The sequence below is a fragment of the Trachymyrmex septentrionalis genome, unplaced genomic scaffold, assembly GCF_001594115.1.
Source record: "Trachymyrmex septentrionalis isolate Tsep2-gDNA-1 unplaced genomic scaffold, Tsep1.0 scaffold13, whole genome shotgun sequence".
Lineage (NCBI taxonomy): Eukaryota > Metazoa > Arthropoda > Insecta > Hymenoptera > Formicidae > Trachymyrmex > Trachymyrmex septentrionalis.
This window is the reverse complement of record NW_017304438.1, coordinates 3,908,883-3,927,556: the sequence shown is the minus strand read 5'-3', so window position 1 is coordinate 3,927,556 and position 18,674 is coordinate 3,908,883. Positions and strand designations below refer to the sequence as shown.

The window sequence follows — 18,674 nt, the reverse complement described above, 5'->3', positions numbered from 1 at the left end:
AACTCGTAAGATTCTGAAGAGTTAATTATTTAAAATAAAAATTAGAAATTATATATATACAATGTATATTATTATTTTAATTTCTGATTTATTTTAGATTAAATATAGAAGAAAAGATTAATATTTCTTTTCTCACTAAAAAATATTTCTAAATAGCGTTATATTTGTTTTAAGATATACTATGATAAAGTTTTATATCTCATACATCTATTTCTATTTATGTAAAGAAATTTAATTAAACATCCTTTGAATAAAATATTCGCATTAAAAGTTACGCATTATAGTCACTATACATATAACTACAGAATTTGGGCGCTAAAAGAATCAGCGTTGTTATTAAAAGAATAATCGCTGACGACAGAGCGTGATTGCATCATCGCAAGCATATAAATTAATGAGCAAATTAATCTGCCAGCGTCGAGGAGGTAAAATTCCCGTTTACCCATGTTATCTTGGCGAGACATACGTATGGAACGTCGCATTGTACGGTCGTCAGCCTCGTCCACGACAAGTCTGCGTTTAATTTTTCGCTCGATGTCTAGACCGATTCTTCGTTCTCCTTTTCTACAGCGGCATTATGGAGAAAATCTATCGACCAAATAAAGCAGAATACTAAGTGTTGATTTGCCAAAAATATATCGGAAAAATTGATTTAAAATTTTATAAACTCTAAATTTCACTCCGAGAAAAGTGATTTTACATTTTGTAATAAATTTATATTACATTCACGGCATTGATATAAACGTAACATTTTACCAGGTAATAAAGATTCGCACTCATAATCGGTGCACCGTGCTATAAAATAAAATACGATAAGCCACACGAATTCTGCAGTGACAAATTTTTAACTTCAGGGCAGCCCGGTCGCCTTTAAATCCACGGAGGCAGAAAATAACGAGATTTAGCAGCGGCCCGAAAAATTCAACAATTTTACGTGTCGTAAAACTCGAGATATTGGCGATCGCACTAAAGTTAAAACCGCAATAAGGTCAAAATTTAAGAAAGCAGAGCACCTGTTCAGGAACATGGACTCGTCGTTCATCGTCGATTGCTTGTCTCTCCCTCGTCTTAATATGACGGAATTTTTATGTTCGATTAAGTTCACTCCACCGCGGAGATCGAAATAGCGCTGAGCGCGCGCACGTAATGGCCTCGTAAAATACGAAAATGAATTTCATATTTTCTCTTTGCCCACCGTTCACCATCGCTGTAAACTACTAAGCAGCTGTTACAACTGCGATCGCAGATTTTCCCATTTTCACCTTATTGCTTCGTGCGAAATAATTATGAAAATTAATGATGAGTTACTCGCCACTAATTTTATTTTTACTCATTTTTACTGGATTTTTCCCAAAGTGTTCATTAACATTAAAATTTTTTTAATTACAATAAAATTAAAAAAATAAAACTTCTTAAAAGAGTTACACAACATATATAATATCAATATTATATATGTTGTTTAACTCTTTAACGGATTGTGATTGTGTATAAAGAATGTCCCCCTTTCTTGTTTGAACGTGCATGATGGACATTATTCATCCTACCTTTTAAATCATGAAATTACTAGAAACGCAGAAATTTACATGTGATAGACTTGAATATATCTCTTTTTATAAATAATTACATGAATGAAATTTATTTTTTTTTTTATTATTTTGTGTAATATTGTTCTCTCTCTCTCTCTCTCTCTCTCCACAAATAATAAAAATAAAACTAATTTGTCAAATTTTATAAAAATAATTTCTATACAAGACATTTTTTTGTTTTAAAATCCTGTACTTCAAAAAGCTAAGGGAAAAAAAAAATTCGTAATCCAACGAAATATGCATATACTTTTCTAATGTATTACATTCGTTAGATTCTGGAAAACGCGCTTGAGTGATTTCGTTGGAAACTTTACACGGAATTCCCGCGAACTTGAAAGTTTCCACGGGGCACATTCCTCGCTTTGCTATTTGCAAAGCAGGGTTAAGTAAATGAAATTCCGTGTGACTGCCGATCGCAGATTTTAACGAACCGAGGCGTGCCACTCTTTGACGAGCAAACTGCGAGTAATGAAGAAACTTTCTGATATCACCGTACGATTTGTATCAAGATTCCACGAAAGTGAAATGTCTCGATAGAGAAGCGAGTTTACACCTTTCTCGACGATGGTCGTTTATCAGGTTTCGTTAAATAGATTTGTATTTCATTAACTCTCCTTTCCTAATTTCAGAACGTGCGGTTGTAAATTTGTTAAAATAATGAGCGAGTATAACGTGCTTCCCGCGCGTGGTATCCTTAATTTTAATGGCGATTGCTTTGACCAATTCTGGATTGATTCCATCGTTAAATTGAGTCGACGAAATCGATAATTTTATTTGCCACTCAAGTGAATTGAATTTCGAGTGAGCGTCTGTCTTGTGACTCCTGTCCTTCTATCCGTACATTATTAAGTTATCCATACATCTGTAAACACGTTAATCAGATGTGATTAACGTTTACCGATCTGACATCGATCCGTAACACCCAGCATCAACGGAGAGCCGTGTATACCCAGTGAACAGTAAGGAGAGGTTGTCTCCTTGTAACGAGTTAATACCTCCAGATCGTTATAGCAGTTACTGCAAAGCCACCTAATTAATCCGCTTTTGAAACGTTTTAGTGTACGGCAAAGCCATGGCGAGCAAGGAGGCATGCTTAAAGGAGTCGTTGCCGGGGGCTACGTAAAATTATTAAGCAGACCTCCCCCCTCCCTCACCCCCTTCTCTCTCTCCTCGTCATCTCTCAGCCGTCTAGACGACTTTGGCGGGCGAGATTGACGCCTCCTTCATCTCTCTTAATTTTTTTTTTTCATCTTTTTTTTTCCTTTCCCGTGTCACTAATATTTAAATATATGTCTACAACTGCGTTTACTATTATTAAATTTCCTTTACCTGCTGTAGGAAATCGTTCTTCTCCCTCTGACGCTGCGTCCAACAGTAAAGTGATTTATAATCGGTGAAAATATTTGCATCCATTTACGTACATTGCATGCAAACACAACGTCAAACAAAACTCGCTCGAAAGTTTCTTATCGGAATATCAGATACCTTTACTTTTGATCACTCTGTTAACATACAATCGCGGGACTTATTAATTTCGCGTAAAAAAATTATTATTCCTTTCACGCGACTATTATCAAGTCTGCGGATATCTTAAAATTGATTAATAAAGACAAGATATGAATCGTGTGATCCAGAGCATGAAATTGCAGCTAATTTAAATAATCTATATAACAGAACTGTAATTGTCATTGCAAGTCGTTTCAGGATTTACGTAATAACAAGAAAGTCGAAGCTTACAGTAGCGTGTGTAACCTCCGTTTCGCCGATTTGAGAGGTAAACGACTATCAACGAACAAGACTTGTACAAAGTTGTGCGATCAGCGCGGCCTCGTAAAGATAAATCGCTCTACAAAATCCCGATAGTCGCGGAACGAGAAGCTACGAGTCAATTAAGTGTGCACAAAGTCGTCTTTCGAACGAGTTTACACCGCTTTTACGCTCGTTGTTTTATCGCGGGTACATACATAGGTGCGCAATGCGAGCTAGGATTCGACGAACCATGAACAATTCAGTTCGCGTAACGAACTAAGCGGATGAGTTTCCGACGAGACGTGGAGCCAACGAGATACGAGATGTTTTACGAACTATCTCAGACATCATGACAAAGAAATATCTGATTTATTCAAATGATTGTTACGGCGATTTTTCAGAGAAAAAGTCTTTCACAAAATGTTTGCAAAATCATTAAATTATTGAAACATATGCCTATTTGTTTGAATAAAAAATACATATTTTTAATGTCAAAGATTATTTGGGGAAGATTTATCATAAGCAATATTTTTTTAATCTCCTAGTTTTAACCTAATTTTATTATTGTCATTACTTAGCTTTATACGTAACCAATTTGCACTTTTGAATTTAGCTCAAAACTAAAACGAAATCTCCGCAATTTAAATTATACTTTCATTCGTAGGTACGACTGTTTACTGAAGATGGCTTAAATTTGAGCCGAACATTCAATTCATTATTGTGTATTAATTATTGTGCGTTATTAATTATTGATTATTATTTTATATATTAGGTTATATTTTATAATATAACTGTGCATTAAACTCTTATTAGCTCTATTTTTAATTTAATTTTGTAATTTCTTTTTCAAAGATTCTTACTTATGTTTATTTTATTTATTGTATGACATTACGTGTTGTAGATATTTCAAGTAAGCATGTATATGTATCGTAGAGAATTGAATGTATCTCATTATCAAACTACACAGATATGTGCTTCTGCAACGAAATTATCTATTGGTTAGTTCTAATCACGTTGGCTCCTAAGTAACTTCCTCTTTAGTACACGCGATAGGTCTACGATACTTTGACTGAGTTCCAATTAATTAAGCTGTACTTTGGAAGTGCAATGAAATCAATAATATCAACAGCGAAGTTCTACAGGTTTATCCCGAAACATCTTATTTAGTTCAAGTTGTAAAAAGTTAAAGTTTGTCGTTCGTCCAAACGTAAATTTCAAATTTAATATCGATTTCTTTTTTCTTTTTCTTTTAAAGAAACGTGTATACCAGAGCGTTATACAAGTTTAATCGATCAAGCGGAAATGATAGCGTGCAAAAAGCTCATTTGCTTCACGTACACCGTGAGTAAAAATTCATGTCATTTCTCATTTCGTTTTAATGCGATGTAGTTGCTATCGAGAAACCCGAACTCCTCCGTACGATAAAATTTATTCGCGATCATTGCTGGATGGATTACCGGATAGGTTCAATCTACGCTCGCACACGGACATTACACAACTACGTAAACCACATTCGCCCATCACGGCGGACTCACGTTTAAGTTGGACGAAGGTGAGCTGATCGATGGCGCGGCGCAGCGGTTTGTCGTCCAAGGTAAGATCGAGCAACGGCAAACGAGCGATCTCCTGCACACCCTCGGCACCGCCCCAGGAACCGGCGGCCGTCGCTGCTCGAACTGACAACATGCCGCCGATCTGCAAAAAGGCCGCACTGTCGGTCTCTTTCAGCGCCTCGATGCAGAACGTGAGCAACGCCGTGGTCGTCTGTAGATGCGTGGCGCATCTCGCCACCTGGTCTCGCAACGATCGCACCCTGGCCTCCCTGGTCTGTCGAGCGGCTTCGATCAACCGTGACTTTCTCGCTTGCAGAAGACTCACCAGGTTCGTTACCCGATCTTCGACCTCCTCCTCAAGCGCCACGCATTCCTCCTGAAATGGATTATTCCCTTTGATTATAATATCGCGAAATATCTTTTACTCAATATTACTTTTATATATAATATTTATATTATCTGTGCGCGACAGAATTTCACGATAAACTCTCTCTGCAGAGAGCTTAACATGTTACATTTAATGTATAGAAGAAATTATAATCTACCATTATATTCAATACTTATATTTTATCACAAAAAATTGGAAAAATAATAACTAATTTTTATAAAAATACAATAGCAATTTTTTTTGCTAGAAATATCTTTCTATAAATCTACTTTCATGGAACAAGTTTAATTTTGAATATTTGAACTTCTTTAAAGATATCCTACATTTTTTTATACTTGCGCACACATATTTGAATGTAGGAGATAATGTTTGTATAGATATTGTACGAGAAATCTAATATCAAACCGATTATGCATGCATAAAGAAGGGAAAATAGAAGACTATAGGAAAGGAATCTCTGTCGGAGTTTGGTTCACCGATTGTAAGCTATCCTTTGTATATTCGAATTATCCCTTCGGCCATCGGAGATGAATGCACGGCGGGTTCCTATCAAAGAACTGATGTAATTAATGCCATATCTTTTCGCAATTTCACGGCACCATATCGCGTTGACACGTCCGTCGACACAGAATTTAAAACGGGCGCCAAAGGCGCGCCCATACTCACATGTACTTTATCCGTCATTCCTTTGAGCCTTTGAATGAACTCCGTTGTCGAGCGGGCTCTCTCCGACAGCTGCTGTAGATTCTGCGACAGCTCCGTCTGTAACAGCAGAAATTCACGACACGTGAAGAAACGTACGGTACTCAGAGAACACATGATACGTAGACGTTTGTACTAAAGGTGACTATAAAAATATCAATATGGAATAAAAACAACCTTACCTTTAAAAAAAAGAAAAAAAAAATATGGTAAAGATATGTATCGATTTGGAATAAAAAGAATCTTATTTTTTTTTTAAGACAAAAATTATAAACGATAAAGTTCTAAAACCATATTGTGCTAGAAATTAATTTGTATAATATATTGAAAAATATAATAATATATATTATGTAATACATATGAAAAATCTATGTAGGATATATATTTCTATTTTATACGTTAATGTATCGTATATACTGAAAATAAATTTTAATAAATGTTTATTTGAATAGTCTAGCTAAATATTTACTGAATATAAAACATATATTCATTTGATACAAGAACTATTAATCTAAAGGTGATACTCACAGTCCGTTCTTATTTCAAGACTGCCTTAAGTAATGTCTTAAGACGCTAATACGGCTCTCTGATTGGTTCGTGACTTCTTAAGACGTACTTATGGTCTTGAATATAAGATCTGACTATGAACCGGCCTAAGTATTATTTTTTAAGTAAATATTTATTTATTGTAAGTAAATATTTAGTTAATATTATTGAAACAAATATTTGATAAAGTTTAGTGCATTTTTTCTCAGTGTATAATATACGCGTTTCTGTGTATACGTATGTAGTGCAAAACAGAGATTACATGCTAGCAAACTGTACATAGATAGATAGAGATACTGATGACTAATGAAGACGAATTATGTACAACACAAGCGTTCGATATTGGATCGATATGTCACGCTGGTTCCAATGGATAAACAGTTCCCATATGTAGAGAGTTTGTACATTGAGCGTACCATACATAGGCGTAGTCACGCTTTCGTGAACGAGCTCGAATTAAGTACATATCGTTGTTTGTTCAATAACGACATAAAGTGCTCTTCTTTCGCTATGTAAAGAGGGAACATACAGCGTTATTTCTTCCCGAGAAAATCTCGAAAACTAAACTCGAGATATAGTGTAAACAAACATATCTGATTTTAGCATTCATGATGTACAAACAATATAAATACGATTCAAAATATTATTTTCTATTTTAAAATATTTATACGCAAATTTAATAAAATAACATTACACTATATGTCTCTAATACAAATCTAATACAATTAAATTATTAATATATATATATTTAAAACGTTTAAAAGATTCTTTAATATTTAAATTAATTTATAAACACAGCTTTTCTACACTGAAACAAAAATTTGCAAATAAATATTTATTCAAAAGAAAAAAGTAACACTTAAATTAAATAATGTATATTTACATTTAGTAAACATTTATTTAGGAATTTTTTTTTGAAATATTCAGATTTCGTCAAAGTAGTCATTTTATATTATTTCTTACATTTTTTATTAATTTTTTTCTATCTTTATTTGTAAAACAGTTCGAAACTTATTTCACCAAAATCGACCTCTTATTCATTTATGTAAAACACTTTACAGCGTACAAGATTAATATTGTGGTGAACATCGAAGAGAAATGGCATTCTTATAATCCGGCACGCATTTATAACTGCGATTTAATTTATCATTTTACACCGAGTAAGAATGCGACCGGCATCGTCTCGCAATATCGCGAATCGTTCCCACAGTTCTCGTTTATCATTTTCCTCATTTCTCGACTTTCCTCGCCGGACAATACCTTCAGATCGATCGAGCGGACGGACGGGTGTACTTCGTCGAATTCACCAGAGACCAACGCACGTCGCGTCGTCGCCGGCAGTTTCCATTTAACACGACAATGTGTGCTAGTCGAAATGGGATGCGATCGCGTATGCAGTATGCACACGATACCGACAGCGTCGGCATTCATCAGGGAAGACGCGGATTTACTCGTGCAAGTTCGCGATAAAGCCTCGACGGATTACAGGAAAATATCAGGCGACGTTCAATGTGAACGTCATCCATTTCTCGTATTCTTGACTAAACGATCAGTGGAATCGCACGCGAGAATCTACATTTCGTGTAACTAATATTTATCTGCTATATGTACATCTGCCGAGACTTTCCGGATGTTACAAGACGTCTATTATACTCAATTTAACAACAGCTCCGCTTTTTATTAGTTTATAAGTTAAATAGATATAAATCTGTAAAAATAATTTCAATAAAGTACTAAAATAATTATGTAAAACGCTCAAACTGGTTGCTAGAATATAAACCTTTTTTGATCATTACTCTTGAGTTCCCTACATAATTATTTTGATGGTTTAATAAAATTATTTTTAGATCTGTATCTAGTTAAATTTTTAGATATTTCAGTAAAATCGTTCTTTCCATGTACAACACTGATAAGCACAAAAATACAAAGCACTAAAGGATGACGAATTAAGTGTTAGAGATAGAGTCTCTGCTAGTATAAGCAAAAGGTAAGACTGCAATAACTACTTATAAAGTCATACTGATCTAATCTATTAAAATACAAATACTTTGAATTAAAAAGTATATATTTCATCAAACAGCGCACTAAAGAGTATTGATTTTTGGGTTTATCTGTTTTTATATTTATATGTATTAAATACACATCTTCACGTCAATACATCTGATTTGTGCGCCTTTAATTTATACTGAGTGCGCTAGTGAGAATTTAGCTATTAGATACATCTTTAGACGATTTTTTTATTCGTCGACGAAAAGTGGACTTGATAATTAATTTCGTCGGTTAGGCCACATGTTCCTGAATCCTTTTACAGGAAAACTCGTTATATTTCTCACCTGCGGCATCGCGCTCAAAATATCGAATTATAGCGCCAACACAAAAGTACCATGTCGAGGGATTCCCCGGTTCGGCTGTACCGAGGCTGCCGAGGCGCCAGTATCCCTTTGTACGTTTCTCTTCCTCTCAGTGTCTCTTCCATGCCGAACGCGACGGCGACGGTGCGGTGCTTTTCTCTCGTGCTTTGGCGCGTATCCATTGGGCGCGACCGGTGAAATCTTATTAGCATGAAAAGAGCTCTCGGGGATTTCATCAGGGCGACGAGCTATCCGACCTTCCCCCTCGTAGCCGCGGGCGAGATGTTCCCTCGATCGATTATCCCGCAAACATCTCCGGAACTTCTCCGTCGATTGTTAGGTTGATCAACAAAATCCCCGCACAACCCTCCGCAGTACGTTTGGATATTAAAGTGCAAAAAAGACGGGATGTATATATTTAATTTAATTGATTTCGATGAAAGTATAAAAAGCCTCGTGAATTTCTGATAATTACCTACAAAATACAAAATTTGCGATGACAATACTGGAGGCTTATAGAGTTTAATACGAATTTAACAAGATAGCTAAAAGAAACCGTCGTCTAAATAGTTCATCTGGAATTTCTATAAATATAAGACTGTATTAATGTTGATGTAGTTGGTCGCTCTTCTCATTGCAAGCGCGCGCATACTAATTCCGAGACTCGCGAGGCATTTCCTGTGTCGTAACTTTCAAGAATAATTTATTTAAACTTCTCGTTCGACGAGTCTAATGCGAAATGCGCCCCAGGAATTGTCTCAGTTGTGGCAAGAGCTCGACTTTCTTGACGACGCTAATTGGCCAAGAGTCGATCCACATCAAAGACTTCGTTAACATCAGCCAGCTCGTTATAATAGTCATAAAAGTCTGCAGAAAGAATCCAGTGGAACTTTAAGTTCTTTAGAATATGCCAACATATATAATAACGTAATATTAAAAAAAAATAGAATAAAAAAAAAAGCAGTCGGAGTTTATCCAACTCGTGAAGAGATCACCGGAGAAGACTTTTCATCCGTGTCGGATGAAAGCTTCGTTAAAATCCTAACGAACAGAACGCGAAAGCTTATTAAATCTAGCCGATGCTTTTCAGCAAACACTTTTCAGAAAACGTCGTATTTACAGGGTAAACGGTAACGAACGGGAAAAGGTGGAAAGACGTTACCGGAAGGGTTCTCGTGTCGATTAATCTCGACGTGGCAAGGCGTGATGTACAACCGGCTTGAAAGAACGTAAATTAAAAAAAAAAAAGGGCAGATCAAACATGGAATACTGATATTTCTATCGAGCGAACTGGGGACCGATTAATCTTGCAATTATTCTCGCGGTCGCGTCGACTGGTGATCGTCACCCGACCGGTGATCGTCGCCGCTTTCAATTTACATCGAAACGAGCGTATCTCGCGAACGGCATGTACGAGATAACCTAAAAGCGGTCCGCCGCGATAATGGAATCGTGTCCTTCGTAAAGTTTCGAGCACCCCGCGCGGCTCGGATTAATTTTCGATTAAGCTCTCATCCACGATTATAATCGGGGAACCTCTCGGTCTTGAACACGCGAATGTCTAGTCTGTTTCTGCGAAATCTTTCTTGTTCCCTATTCTTTAAGTATTAAGGATGCATCAGATGTATAATAATTTTACAAGAAGCGACTGAAATTAGAAATTTATATTTTCTATCGTATAAAATGAATGTTACATATGAACAGTTCAATAAGGCTAATATTTATAATATATATTTAATAATATAATTTTATAGTTCAAATAAAAATTTTTCTCGTTTTATCTTAATTATTGTTTAAAAGTTTATTATTAAATAACTATTTTTTAATCCCTACTGTTTTTAAATAAGTTCTCATTAAAATAATTTTTAATCCAGGTTTTAAATTGCCGTCAAAATTTTTGTATTATTTTCAAATGCAATACAGAACAGAATTTTTAATGTTTTATCAATTTTTTTTATCTTATTAAAAAATACATGTAACATTGTATATTTTTAATCCATTAATATACCAAAAATTATTCGCTTATAGCTATCAATAAAAGAATTACTTTATCGTTAATTATTAAAAATGTATTTGGCTAAACAATATTTCGCGTAGTCATGACGTCGCCGAAAGATATATATCAGAGGATACAATAACAATCAGACGAAAATAATAACACTACGTTTACATACAAGCTCTTAATTCGCAACAACAAAGCTACGAATTAAGAGCTTGTCAGAGCTCATTATCGCTACAATGGCGAGCTAAAATGAATTTTTGCCCGTGTAAAGTTCGGGGAAAGTATCTCTGTTGCCTTGGGCATTCTCCGCCGAGCCCTTTGCCACCCACGCACACGCGGATTCACGTGCGCGCACATGCACAGGCACAAACGAAAAGTTTGCAATGGCGATTCGTGCTCGAGCGTAATTAAGTTACTCCTTTCGAGTTAACGTCGGCCGCGCCCGGTAATTTCCGCAGTTTTCAGCGCAACTTTCCACCAAGTTCGAGTCGCGCGCGAGGCGACCGCCACCCGATAGAGAACGCCGCGAGATTGTTCCCGACATGCGGTCCCTTTAACGCCCCCGACCCTTTGTTATATTAATTACCGCAGTCACCGCGTTGTACACCTATAAAGGGAAGCCGCGAGGGAGAGACTTCGTCAGATTCGTGGCAAGGGCGACGCGATCTCGCTTTAATAATCGATCCTTAATACTTTCACGCGGTTCACGCGTAATTCCATTAAAGTCCGCCAAGGTCCCTCCAGCACTTCCGTTACTTTAGTCGAATCGCGGTTGGAAAGAAGCGAGGGGAGGATCTGCAAGAATTTAGGTATACTCTATCGAATTTGACAGTATCGGATTAGGGTATTCTTCTGAATACGTTCGTTGTATTCTTGCAACCCTTTGACGTCACACTTAGTTTCACGTGAGGACACTTAAAAAGAAAAAACACGACTTATCACAAATTCATTCTCTTTCAACATAGTGAATCTACATCGAAAATAAGCGTCATATCCGAGCGTTTTATTAAAGGCGGTAAATGGTATTTTTTTAATATATTATATGATAGAACGCATTAATTATACGAAAATTGGGTTTCGCTGAAATGAGTTAGTTTTCACATATAATGTAGCTTATAATGTGGTGAATAAAACATGTGTCATAGGCACAAGATTCAATATTAAATAGTTTTGAAAAAAATGGAAGAAAACAAAAATTTTGAAAAACAATATATTTTCAAACATTTGTTAAAGAAATTAAAATAAAAAACTTCTTATATAGTGTTCCAAAAACTAGATGCTTTGAATGCTTTAAAAAAATATATCATAGTTGAACGTTTAAAAAAATATGCATATAAACTTCGATATAGCATACTCGGTACGATTTTTCAATCGTTATTGTTTAAAAGTTATTCGTATATTAACGTTATCTTTTACTCTAAAGAAAAAGAATACTCTTACGTATTCAATTCTGTCAAGTAAATTAGTCAAGTTTCAAAATTATAGAAGTACCAACTTTAAAAAAAAACTTTAAAAAAAGAACATGCCAAAAAGGCGTTTAAGGACTTATAATTAAAGTTATTTATTTGATATTAGCAAGTCAGTTATTTATAAGTCATTATTTATTCTGTATGCGACTAACATTTCTATAACAAATTAATATCTATATCGCGAATCCGGCTGCAGAGATGCAAAGTAAAGAACTTAATACTTATCCCATTCGTCCGCTGTCCTTTTGCATGATAAAAATTCATCTTTTGAAGTCACGGCGGGAAAACGCTAATAAACAAATATTACGCGATGATATATTCCATTTTCCATGGCTTAAATTATTCAGCCGTCGCGTAATCCTGCACGATACAGCCTCCCCACAGAGAATAACGTTTCACGCGCAGAGTACTATGAATTTTCATGATTCTCCTTTGGCTGGGAGTTTTAATACTGCATTTTGCCAAATAAAGCTAGGCGCAAAAGCAAAAACTCGCCGATCGTCGGATGATCTCTATTTCATATAAAAAAGTGACCGCAAGAGTTGCGGAAGCAAGTCTGGCGGGAACAAGCCTCGCGAGAATCATCAGGTCTCGTCGAGATAATGCACGTCTAGCTGCAGCCCAGAATGCACTTGTTAATTAAGGACGCCAATCAAACCGTACGACGGTGCGAGCATAATTACAAAAGTCGAGGGTGCTCCGAAGTCACCCTCGAGGCCCTTTCACACGGAGCAACGTACCAAAAGCACCCTTGCACTTATTAAGCTCGAGAGCCCCGCCATTGTTTCCAAGATCGATTGCGATCTGCCTAAAACACTTGGGATCTCTTTGACCCAGCTATTGTTACATAACATACCACCTACTGTTTGCTACAGCAACGTTGCTTTTAAATGAACGCGAGTATTATGTGTTCCATTCAAGACGTCATGATATATAAAAACTCAGGAAAGTGTTATACAAGTATATATATATTTCAACATATTTTATATACAGGGTGAATCAGAATCAGCTTTTTATCCTATAAGAAAATAATTGACTGCACACGTTATAATTCAATTAGGTATGAAATCGATAATTTGCTCATAGGGTAAAAAGTTGGTTCAACGACTCGTGATCCACCCTGTATAATTATATATAATTTTATATAATTATATATGAAACTTTTTTTCCAGGAATGTAACATTCTCGTGGATGTGTAGTTTAAATTTCTTGTGACAGAAATTGGTTCCAAATCAATTCAGTTGCCATTATGCGGAACATTATATTGTACCTTGTATTCTTACATGGAAAGAACGATTTTGAGATGAAGTGTTTAAATATTTAGCTAAATAAAGGGTCTAAAAATAATTTTGCTGAAAACAAAACAATTACGTAGAAATTTCAGGCATGATAAACAATCCTGCAAAAAGTTTTGACATTCTAACAACCAGCTTGAATATCCTACAAAATTATTTAGTCCAACAAAATTATTTTCAGTCCGTATCTAGCTAAATTTTTAGATATACTTCAGCAAAATTGTCATTCCTGTGTACACCAACCTGGAAGACTATACTTTTATAAAAAAATATTGTCTTTTTTACCTATAATATATAGCAAAAATTGAATCGGGTAAATTCACTCTTCTCGGTAGTGTCAGATATTGAAGAGTCATCCGTCAAAGTATGAAGTCAAAGTTAGTTAGTTCCGAAACGAAGTTACTATATAAAACGAGAGTGCATTGCTCGGCAAGTGCGCGCGATATTAAGTTAAAAAGTGCCGGGCACATTTTATCCCTGGTACAGCGTTAGTAGAGCACATGGCGCGCGGGAAATACACTTCGCCATTCCTGACTGGAGCGTCGTTTCATCACGTGCCCCAAGTCATTCGCTGAAATGGAAGCGGACGCCTGCTTTTATCACCGTTGTCCCTCATTGTCTACGCCTAGGCGTGGCCCGACGTCGTAGAGAATCGGTTTCGTGTGCTGGAATAATTGGTCACTCGAATGCAGCCCTCTCCTCCTCTCCCCCCCCCTCCTCCATCAGTCTTGATTTCTAGCCTTTCGCCCTCCCCACGATGAGATATTCATTCTCACCGCGCATATACATTTCGCCGTCCAACATAAGATCGCGCACGAGCCTGTTATCATATAGTCGCAGCCCACGCGATTCGCCCCTCGACTCAAGGGGTGGTTGGCGCGGCAGGAAAGGCGAAGATAGTGCCACCCTCCTTGTACAGGGTCATCTGTCTGAAGTGATTTTCGCTGTTCACTCGAGGGTGAAAATAGGGAAGTACGTGGAATAGATTATTTTCGAGAGAGTAGGTGTAAAAATAAAGTAGAAGACGTAGAGGATGATGAGATCGAACAAGTACAACGTAACAAAATATTTTCAGCGGAAAATGTTGTAGTTAACATTTATAGGACTGATATAAAAAATGTCCGATAAGATGAAAAGTAATACCGTGATATTTCAATAAAATTTCTTTGCTTGAGATTCTCCTCGTTTAATCGATCAACTACTGCCAATCGATATCGATCCAATTTTTATGGCTCAAATAACGAGAATCATGTTGTATCGACTTTCAAAATAATACGCTGATTTCGCCCCCCACGAGGATACCATACCGCACATCCATTTACCGTCACGGAGGCTCGTTTATCCGCGCCCTTACCGGGACATGTCGAGTCTCCTGTAAGGGACGATCGGGATCGCGATGGATACCATCCTATACGTAAATACGATAGGCCTATCGCCGCGTCGATGCACCGGAGTAGTGAGCTTGCATGAATGCAATGGTTGGCTGCACACGCGACATCGAAACCGCATGGCATATGCATGTCGAATCAGAGAAACCGATGCATCGGATCAGTCACAAGGGTGGCGCAAATGGGTGGTGAAAATTGCTTCGAAGCTTTATTACTTGATATTTCAAACGTTCATTATAGAGCCCCCCTTTTACATTTGATAATTTTGATGTCCTGCTGTATAAAAATTAGCTCTTCGTCGAAGATATGAAATTTTTACCCTTCGTCCAAAATTCGTGCAAAATGGGATCTTGAAACTTCAGTGTAGATTTTATTAATTATTCGGATTGTATATAAAAATCAGAAAAAAATTCCTACATACTTGTGAAAGCTTCAACAACGAGATTTTATATTATCGCAGAAGTTGTATTTTACTTATTTTGTTGTAAAATTAAATTTATCTACCCGAGTTTACAATCAAAAAATCAATTGTGCCTTTAAAGTCCAATATTACCGGCGGAGGATTAATTTTATCGTATTACTCAATTCCGTCTCTCTCTCTCTCTCTCTCTCTCTCTCTCTCTCTCTCTCTCTCTCTCTCTCTCATTTTATTTTATATATTTTCCTAACAGAAATCTTTGTTTCATCGTTATGTTTGCACCGTTTGTATTTTACGATGTCATTCCGTGATGAAGCGTTGTAAAACAAGGAATGGGTTGTAGGATTCACGGATAATTTCAAGTTCACCATGAGTCGACTGTTAAAGCGCCATTATGTTCCCTACGAACCGCGCCAAAAACGTTGCTTGCTTTCATTGCACAGGGCGCCGTTGCACCCTCGGTATACAAGGAAAGCACCCTCTGAATTACTGCCTCACGATCACCATCGGGAGACCCCCCGTCAGACCTGCGCCCCCTTTCCCCTAGTCACGGTATCTAGGTTTTTTAATCAACTGCGAAGCAAAAACCTCGTCCCTCCTCGCAAACAACGCGTCGAAGCGCATAAATGGCGATGAAGGTGTATAAACTCTGCGCTTTTTCCGGCCAAAATACACATTGCAATTTCGCAAAAGCACAAAAGATACTTTTCTCGCGTTAGTTAAAAAATTGTTAGCTTTAGATATTATTGTTGTAAGCTTTTTTTTCCGTAGCATTATTGTTCGGATACTGATACCAATTTCAGCGAAACCTAGTTATCCTCGCGCTGAAGTAGATTTCCAAAGTTAATTTTACGAGAGATGTCGTAACTTTTACATAAAAGATGCTCGCAAATCTGCGTAACGTATTCACTGCGAGGGAGAAAAAGGTAGAAAAGAGAGGGAGTAACAATATGATTGTGCAGAATCGGACGAATAAAAGAGGAATCCACGATAGCGCAACGCGACGAGACAATTTACGTCCATTAGGAAATGTCGTGTTCTTTTAGCAGGATGAGCGAAAAGCACGGGGACGCCAAGGGATACAGCTAATACCCTCTGCAATCCACTATCTGCAATGTCTGGCCAACCGCAATATTATATGCGACGAGACCCTTTTAAATTCACTGTTGCGTTTCCATGACATTCCCGATTGTAAATCCGCATTTTGCATTGACCGTGACCTCGGCAACGGAAGCATATGTCTGCGAGCATGCATTAAACAGATCAAAACGGGCGAGTTATTCCGTTCCATCAATGCGTCTGATCTTTTAATCATAAATTAGAGAGAGAACTTAACTATACCAAAGACCATTAAAATATTTAATATTTACAGTATTTATCTGTACAAATTGAATATATATAGTTGGCACATTGAAATAATGTAGTCGTTTTCACCAACTATATATATTTCTATGTACAGGATTTCTATATAAATATATTTATAATTGTTATTACTATAAATATAATATTTACTATTACTAATTAATAATTATTATTATACGCTGTTAAATCTATATTTATGTTAAATTTAACCAAATTTGAACCGTTTAACTCCATTGTTTTAGTATATAAAATAACAATATATTGAGCAGTGGCAACTCAAATTGGATTAAATCTGACACTATAGATTTAATATTACAATTAGAAGTTCCATTTTTATAATAAACTATAACTCCTAATCATAATTATTTTACCATACAATTATAATCACAAATACCGAACACTTTCTTCCCTGTGAGTATTCTTGCAAAATGTAATTTATGTGTTAAACTGAGAACTTGCAAGTATCGAAGCGAGTCAGATAAACGCGATAAATACAAACTGCCGATCATCAGAGATGAATATTATCGTCATGACACGACACATCATATTTCGTTCCTCATACTAGATCAGATTAAGAACGACGTTCACGCGAACGCTGTTTTTCCCTGTGTCATATCGCGTATCGTGTTGTACGAGGCAAAGATTTTTTTGTCGTTTGCTACGTTTTATGTCCGAGCTCTCCGAATACGCGATAGCGGTGTATAAACTCACGTAAAGGATGATGACCGAGATTCCAAGATGGCTATGTATTTTCAATATCCCAGGGTATGGAAAACGATACCTTATGTGAGGAAAAATATGATCGAACACGAAATATTGTCGTTAAATTATTCTCTATTTGCTGGTTCTTGATACACGCGATCAATTTTTCTCTGAAAACCATTGAAACTTGGAATTCAAGTATCTAAAAGTAAGGCAAGAACTTCTGAGTATATTATATGAGCCCTTATACGTACTACTTCACGTACTACTTCAATTCTTATGGCAGTCAACGGAATAGCCCGCGAGGAAATATCGACCACTCAGCGATTTAGGAATGCAGAAGCAAAACTCGTATTGTCCATTCTCCAAGATTTATGGGAGAGAGCGAAGTTGGAAAGAGTTCTGGCACACACAGAGATTCGGGCTCTTTTTTTTTGTATCCGGATTACAGAGCGAGCGCTTTTAATTCAACATCGAAAGAGATCTTAAGACTCGCTCCTGCATCCCGCAATTGCTTTTGCGTCAAATCAAAAGGTGCTTCTACATAATTCGTAAATCGCAAAACATAGCTCGCAAACGCAGCAAATGCAGTTGGTTTTCATTTGTGTGGCTTGCGTGCGCGATGATCGTCATTCTGCGTCAGCATTTGCAAACTACGTTTTGCAATTTACGAATTACACTGGTCATACAAAATTTTGGTCAGTTTTCGTCCAATAAATGATCGTTAATCAATGTCCAACTTAATGTAGTTAATTCATTGACACAATAACTGGATTTATATAATATATTCATTCTTGCAACGAATTCTAATAATAGTTTTGTAACCTAAATCATTATGAGAATTCATTGGACCAATTTTCATTATTTTTTCAACGAATATTTTATTGTTTTTATACGTAGTTTTAGTTAAATGTATGTAGAGGCACCCTAAAAGCCCGTGTCATACTGCGCATTGGAGATTGAAGATTGCGAATTAAAGATTAGAATTTCAATCAGATAATTGTAATTTTAATCTGTTTCGTTCTGATTGGCTGAATCTAATTCTCAACTCGCAATCCTTAATCTCCAATGTGTAGTGTGACACAGACATATAACTGCCTCTACATAATTCGCAAATCGCTGAACGTTGTTCGTAAACGCAGATGCAAAATGAAGGTCTATGC

General features: G+C 36.5%; 1 protein-coding gene across 2 annotated transcripts in view; it reads right to left on the bottom strand.

The window, feature by feature from the left end:
- Positions 1-18,674, bottom strand: part of LOC108756829 (E3 ubiquitin-protein ligase TRIM9) — a 115,024-nt gene that overhangs the window by 18,641 nt on the left and 77,709 nt on the right. The window contains exons 3-5 of one of the 2 annotated variants that reach the window (XM_018500913.1): positions 5,943-6,038; positions 4,871-5,264; positions 2,916-2,948 (exon numbers count right to left, since the gene is read on the bottom strand). In XM_018500913.1, coding sequence (XP_018356415.1) covers positions 2,916-2,948; positions 4,871-5,264; positions 5,943-6,038 — 523 coding nt within the window. The remainder of the gene's footprint in view (positions 1-2,915; positions 2,949-4,870; positions 5,265-5,942; positions 6,039-18,674) is intronic. The other variant, XM_018500914.1, reaches the window with a different exon arrangement.